Here is a 7,440-nt window from a genome sequence, read left to right on the forward strand (position 1 = left end):
CCCCAGTACCCCCCGAACCCCTCCGGTACCGCCTCAAACACCCCGGTACCAGCACAAAACCTCCCGGTACCCCCTTAGAACCACCCTCCGAACCACCTCCAGTAAAAACCGAACCCCCGAACCCCCGAACTCCCCCTCCCCGGTACCCCCCGAACCTCCCCCGTTCACAACCGAACCCCGGTACCCCTCGGTACCCCCCAGACCCCTCCGGTACTGCCTCAAACCCCCGGTACCATCACAAAAGCCCCCGGTACCACCTCAAAACCTCCCGGTACCCCCTTAGAACCACCCTCCGAACCACCTCCAGTAAAAACCGAACCCCCGAACCCCCGAACTCCCCCTCCCCGGTACCCCCCGAACCTCCCCCGTTCACAACCGAACCCCGGTACCCCTCGGTACCCCCCAGACCCCTCCGGTACTGCCTCAAACCCCCGGTACCATCACAAAAGCCCCCGGTACCACCTCAAAACCTCCCGGTACCCCCTTAGAACCCCCCGCCGAACCCCCCCCGGTAAAAACCGAACCCCCTGGTATCCCCCAGACCCCTCCGGTACTCCCCGAACCCCTCCGGTACCATCACAAACCCTCCCGGTACCTCCCTAGAACCTCCCCCCGGTACCCCCTCCGGTAAAAACCGAACCCCCGAACCCTCCCAATCTCCCGGTACCCCCCAGACGTCTCCGGTACCGCCTCAAACACCCCGGTACCATCAGAAAACCTCCCGGTACCCCCTTAGAACCACCCCCCGGTACCCCCCCCGGTAAAAACCGAACCCCCCGACCCCTCTGGTACCACCACGAATCCCCCGGTACCATCACAAACCCTCCCGGTACCACCTCAAAACCTCCCGGTACCCCCTTAGAACCACCCTCCGAACCCCCCCCGTTCACAACCGAACCCCGGTACCCCCCGACCCCTCCGGTACCATCACGAACCCTCCCGGTATCCCCCTAGAACCACCTCCCGAACCCCCTCCCGTTCACAACCGAATCCCCCGAACCCCCCCGGTATCCTCAGACCCCTCCGGTACCGCCTCAAACCCCCCGGTACCATCACAAACCCTCCCGGTATCACCTCAAAACCTCCCGGTACCATCAAAAAACCTCCCGGTACCCCCCTAGAACCACCCCCGGTACCCCCTCCGGTAAAAACCGAACCCCCGAACTCCCCCCGGTAAAAACCGAACCCCCGGTACCCCCCAGACCCCCCGGTACCATCACAAAACCTCCCGGTACCGCCTCAAAACCTCCCGGTACCCCCCTAGAACCTCCCCCCGGTACCCCCTCCGGTAAAAACCGAACCCCCCCGGTAAAACCCGAACCCCCCCCGGTAAAACCGAACCCCCGAACCCCCCGCTCGGCTCGCCCACCTTGCCCGCGGCTCCCCGCGACCCCGAGCAGGCAGAGGAGCAGGACCCGCATCTCCCGCTCCGGGCTGGCCACGGGCAGGGCCTCCGGTGCTCCCGGTAGCCCCGGGGCGCCCTTCGGTGGCCACCCCACTCGGGTTGAATTTTTGGGGATTTTTTTTGGGTTTTTTTGGGGGTTTTTGGGGTGGCCCCGCGGCCCGGAATGGCCACGGAGGCTCCGCTGAGAGCCCCGGAGAGGAGGGGGCGGGGCGGGGGGGGGAGAGGGGGGCGAGGGGAGGGGGAGGGGAGGGGGGGGGAGGGGGAGGGGAGGGGGGGGGAGGGAGGGTTTGGGGTGAGGATCGGGGGTTTTGGGTGGGGAATGGGGGATTTGGGGGGGAAAATGGGATTTTTTGGGGGAAAAATGGGGAATTTCGGGTGAAAAATGGGGATTTTCGGGGGGAAAATGGGATTTTTTTGGGGAAAAATGGGATTTTTTGGGGGAAAATGGGATTTTTTTGGGGAAAAATGGGATTTTTGGAGGGAGAATCCAGGATTTTGGGTGAAAAAATGGGGGATTTCGGGGGAAAAATGGTATTTTTGGGGTGAAAATCGGGGATTTTGGGTGAAGAAATGGGAATTTTGGGGTGAGAATCCGGGATTTTGGGGGGGGGGAAATGGGATTTTGGGTTGAAAAAATGGGGATTTGGGGGGGGAGGAAATGGGATTTTTGGGGTGAGGATCGAGGGTTTTGGGTGGGAAATGGGGGATTTGGGGGGGAAAATGGGATTTTTTTGGGGGAAAATGGGATTTTTCGGGTGGAAAATGGTGAATTTGGGTAGAAAAATGGGATTTTGGGGTGAAAAATGGGATTTTCGGGGTGAAAATTGGGATTTTTGGGGGGAGAATCCGGGATTTAGGGTGAAAAAATGGGGATTTTCGGGGGAAAAATGGGATTTTCGGGTGTTTTGGGATGTAAAACTGAGATTTTGGGGTGAGAATCCGGGATTTTGGGGGTGAATAAAGGGAATTTGGGGGTGAAAAAAGGGGAATTTTAGGGTGAGAATTCGGGATTTTGGGGTGGAAAATGGGGATTTTTGGGTGTGGATGGAGGATTTTGGGGTGTAAATCTGTGGGATTTTGGGGTGAATAAATGGGATTTCGGGGTGAAAATCTTTGGGATTTCGGGGTGACAAAATGGGATTTTTGGGGTGAATAAGGGGAATTTTTGGGGTGAAAATCGGGGATTTTGGGGTGTTAATGTGGTATTTTTGGGATGCAAATCTGGGATTTTGGGGTGAATAAATGGGAATTTTGGGGTGAGAATGGGGGATTTTTGGGGTGTAAATTTGGCATTTTTGGGGTGTAAATGTGACTTTTTGGGGTGTAAATGTGGATTTTTTGGGGTGTAAATTTAGGATTTTTGGGGTGCACATCTGCATTTCGGGGCTCACACCTGGCCACGCCCACGCACATCTGGCAACTCCTCCAAATTTTTTTTTTCCCACTGCCAGAATTTATTAAATATTTTTTTCCCTCCTTTTTTTTTTTTTTTTAACTTTAATCTTCAACATAATTTTTTTTTTTCCTCCCTTGCCTGGAGGGATTTGAAAGAATCCTGGAGAAAAAAAAAAAAAAAAAAAAATCCGGATTTTTTCTGCTCTGAGCCCTCCCAACCCCTCCTTCCCAAATTTTTTTTTTTCATGGAAAAACCCATTTTTTCCCCTTCTCTCCTGGGGATTTCCACATTTTTTTAGTTTCATTTCTGGCTACCCTCGAATTCCCGAATTCTTTTGAATCCCAGAAGTTTCCAACTCCGAGAGGGACGATAAAAAATGGATTTAAAAAAACAAAAAAAGCGGATTTTTGTGATGTTTTTGTTATTTTTTTAACCCCAAAATTCTTTTTCGGAGCCGCCTCCGACCGCAGGAATTTGAGGAGGAGGAGGAGGAGGAGGAGGAAGAGGAGGGGGAGGGGAAATCATCAACTCCAGCTGTTTCCAGCTGTTTGTCCCCAAATCCTGATTTTTTGACCCATTATCCCAATATTTGGTCAATCATCCCGGTATTTACACCAAAAATCTATTTTTTTAAACCAAATTATCCCAATTTTGGGCTCAAAATTCCAATATTTATGCCAAAAATCTGATTTTTTTGGCCCGTTTTCCCAATTTTTGAGCCCATTATCCCAATATTTGGTCAATTATCCCAGTATTTACCCCAAAAATCTGATTTTTTTGTCCATTATTCCAGTTTTTGGGCCTATTATCCCAGTTTTTGTGGGGGATTCCAGGATCCTTAGGGATTCTGCAATTCTGGAGTTCTGGGATTTTGGTGTTCCAGAATTTTGGGATCCTGGGATTTTGCAGTTCCTGGATTCCAAGATTCTGGGGATTCTGGAGTTCTGGAGTTTGGGATTCTGGAATTCTGGGATCCTGGGTTTCTGGGATCCTGGGATTTTGGGGTTCTGGGATTCAGGAATTCTGGGAATTCTGGAATTCTGGAGTTCAGGATTTCGAGATTCTGGATTTTCTGGAATTCTGGGATCCTGGGGTTCAGGAATTCGGGATTCTGGAATTCTGGATTTTCTGGAATTCTGGGGTTCAGGAATTCTGAATTTTCTGGAATTCTGGAATTCTGGGACTCAGGAATTTGGTATTCTGGAATTCTGGAATTCAGGAATTCTGGATTCTCTGGAATTCTGGGGTTCAGGAATTTGGGATTCTGGAATTTGAGATTCTGGACTTCTGGAATTCTGGAGTTCATGAATTCTGGATTTTCTGGAATTCTGGGATTCAGGAATTCTGGGGTTCAGGAATTCTGGATTTTCTGGAATTCTGGAATTCTGGGGTTTCTGGAATTCTGGGTTTCTGGGATTCCTGGTGGCCCCAGAGCCGCAGGATTTCGGAGTCGGGGAAACTGAGGCACCGAGGGAGAGCCTGGGGGGCTCCGGGGGCAGAATTCCGGACAGAGCCGGACACTGGGGACACTGGGGGACACTGATGGACACTGGACACTAATGGACACTGGGGGACACTGCTGGACATTGGTGGACACTGGACACTGGTTCACTGATGGGTGCTGGACACTGCTGGACACCAGCCACGGGTCACTGGTGGACACTGGTGGGTGCTGGACACTGCTGGACACTGGGGGACACTAGGGGACACTGGACACTGATCATTGGTGGGTGCTGGACACTTGGGGGACACTGGGGGACACTGGGGGACACTGGGAAGGCCGGACACTGGTCACTGGTGGGTGCTGGACACTGTTGGACACCAGTCACGGGTCACTGGTCATCACTGGTGGGTGCTGGACACTGGGAGACACTGGACGTTGATGGACAGTGCTGGACACTGGTCACCTGTGGGTGTTGGACCCTGGACACTGGGGGACGCTGCTGGACACTGCTGGACATTGCTGGGCAGTGCTGGACATTGGTCACCCATGGGTGCTGGACACTGGACACCGGGGGACACTGCCGGACACTGGGGTCACCCGTGGGTGCCCAGAACCCCAGAATTCTGGAATCTCAGAATCACAAAATCCCAGAACTCTGGAACCCTAAAATTCCAGAATTCCAGAACCCCAGAATTCCAGAACCCCAAAATCCCAGAATTCCAGAATCCCAGAACTCCAGAATCCCAGGAACTAAGGATTCTGGAATCCCAGAATCACAAAATCCCAAAATTCTGGAACCCCAGAACCCCGGAATTCTGGAGTCCCAGAATGATAAAATCCCAGAATCTCAGGAACTGAGGATCCCAGAATTCCAGAACCCCCAAATCCCAGAATTCCAGAATCCCGGGATCCAAATATTCTAGAATCCAAGATCTCAGAAACCCAGAATTCCAGAATCTCAGGATTCCAGAATCCCATCAACTCAGGATCCTAAAATCCCAGAATTCTGGAACCCCAAAATCCCAGATTCCCAGATTTCCAGAACCCTAAAATCCCAAAATCCCAGAATCCCAGAGTTCTGGAACCCTAAAATCCCAAAATCTCAGAATCCCAGAACCCCAGAATTCCAGAACCCCAAAATCCCAGAATTTCAGAATCCCAGGACCCCGGAATCCAAAAATCCCAGGATCCAAAGACCCCAGAATTCTGAAACCCCAAAGATCCCAGAATTCCAGAATCCCAAAATCCCAGAATTCCAGAATTCCAGAATCCGAAGATCCCAGAACCCCAAGATCCCAGAATTCCTGAACCCCAAAATCCCAGAACCCCCGAATTCCAGAATTTGTGGCACCAAAAAACCAAAATAAAAAAAACCCAAAACAAACAAACAAACAAAAAAATTAAAAAATAGAAAAAATAGAAAAAAAGATTAAAAAATAGAAAATAAAAGAAAATAAAACAGAAAGCAACTCCAGCTTCATTCCAAGATTTCTCCCAGGGTTGTTTTTGTCCCCTTGGAATTTTTATTCCCTTTTATTCCCTCCCCTCGCGCCCCTTAATTCCCAAAATCTCCTTGTTTGTGTCTGGGATTTTGTTTGAGGTGACATCTGCCACCCAGGAGGGATCAGACACCTTGTCCCCTCTCAATAATTAACTCCGAGGGACTAATTAATTAAATTTAAATTAAATTTAATTAATTAAAAGCATTATTTCAATTAATAATTAAATTTTGGAGCCGAATGGAACCAATCCCAGCCTGGAAAAATCTGAATTTTCCTCCTTTTTTCCTTTTTTTTTTTTTTTTTTTTTTTCAGAAGGGATGTGGGATCAAACTTTGGGATCCAAAATTGGGATCAAAATTTGAGTTTTTGGGATCCAAATTTGGTTTTGCGTTCGGGAACCTCTCGCGGTCTCCTGCTGCCACCTCCCGGTCTTTTGGTTTTAAAAGAAATTTTAAAAATTCCTTGGATTTTCCTTCCCTGCCGGTTTGGGAATGCGGGATGGGAGGAGAAAAATCCCATAAAAATGGGGATTTAGGGTCTGGAATGGGAATTTTGGGGTTGGAATGGGAATTTTGGGGTCGGAAAAAGGGGGATTTAGGGTTTGGATTGGGAATTTTGGGTGTGGAAAAAAAAGGATTTTGGGGCTTGGAAGGAAGAGAATTTTGGGGTTGGAATGAGGGGGATTTGGGGTTTGGAATGAGGATTTAGGGTCGGGAATGGGGAGGATTTTGGGGTTGGAATGAGGAAGGTTTTGGGGTTGGAATGGGGATTTGGGGGATGGAATAAAGGGGATTTTGGGTTGGGAAAGAAAAGGATTTTGGGGCTGGAATGAGCAGAATTTTGGGGCTGGAAAGGGAATTTTGGGGTTTGGAATGGGGATTTTGGGGTTGGAAGGAGAGGCGATTTAGGGTCTGGAAAGAAAAAGATTTTGGGGTCTGGAACGGGAATTTTGGGGTTGGAAGAAAGGGGATTTAGGGTCTGGAAGGAGGAAGATTTTGGGGTCTAGAACGGGGATTTAGGGTCAGAAATGGAGAGGATTTGGGGTTGGAATGAGATGAATTTTGGGGCTGGAATGAGGGGGATTTAGGGTCTGGAAAGAAAAGGATTTTGGAGTCTGGAACGGGAATTTTGTGTCTTGAAGGAGGAGAATTTAGGGTCTGGAATGAGGAGGAATTTTGGGTCTGGAATGGGGATTTAGGGGCGGGAAGGACGAGAAAATTTGGGCAAGAACGAGAGGGATTTGGGGTCGGGAATGTGGATTTAGGGTCTGGAATGGAGAGGATTTTGGGGTTGGAAAGAGGGGGATTTTGGGACTGGAATGGGGAGGATTTATCTGGAATGCAGAGGAATTTTGGGGTTGGAACAAGGAGAATTTTGGGACTGGAATGAAGAGGAATTTTGGGTCTGGAGCAGCGATTTTGGGGTTGGAACGAGGGGGATTTTGGGACTAGAATGAGGAGGATTTGGGATCCGGAATGAGGAGGATTTGGGGGTCTGGAGCAGGGATTTTGGGGTTGAAAAGCGCATTTTGGGGCCGGATATTCCCCCCAACCCCGCCCGTCCCTGCCGGGCTGTCCGGAGCCATCGCGATGTCCCCAAATGTCACCAGCGCTGCAAAAGGAAACCAAAACCCGCCCCAAAAAAAAAAAAACCAACCAAAAAACCAAAAAAAAACCCCAAACAAAACCCACAC

The 7,440-nt window shown here is 50.1% G+C and overlaps 1 protein-coding gene across 3 annotated transcripts in view; it reads right to left on the reverse strand.

Moving 5' to 3' along the window:
- KIRREL1 (kirre like nephrin family adhesion molecule 1) overlaps positions 1–1,606 on the reverse strand; it is a 37,093-nt gene extending 35,487 nt beyond the window's left edge. For all 3 annotated transcript variants that reach the window (XM_033082944.1, XM_033082945.1, XM_033082943.1), the window contains exon 1: positions 1,370–1,606. In XM_033082944.1, coding sequence (XP_032938835.1) covers positions 1,370–1,421 — 52 coding nt within the window. In that variant the 5' untranslated portion in view covers positions 1,422–1,606. The remainder of the gene's footprint in view (positions 1–1,369) is intronic.
- Positions 1,607–7,440: the final 5,834 nt, after the last annotated feature.

The sequence above is a fragment of the Catharus ustulatus genome, chromosome 30 (genome assembly GCF_009819885.2).
Source record: "Catharus ustulatus isolate bCatUst1 chromosome 30, bCatUst1.pri.v2, whole genome shotgun sequence".
In the NCBI taxonomy this organism is placed as follows: Eukaryota; Metazoa; Chordata; class Aves; order Passeriformes; family Turdidae; genus Catharus; species Catharus ustulatus.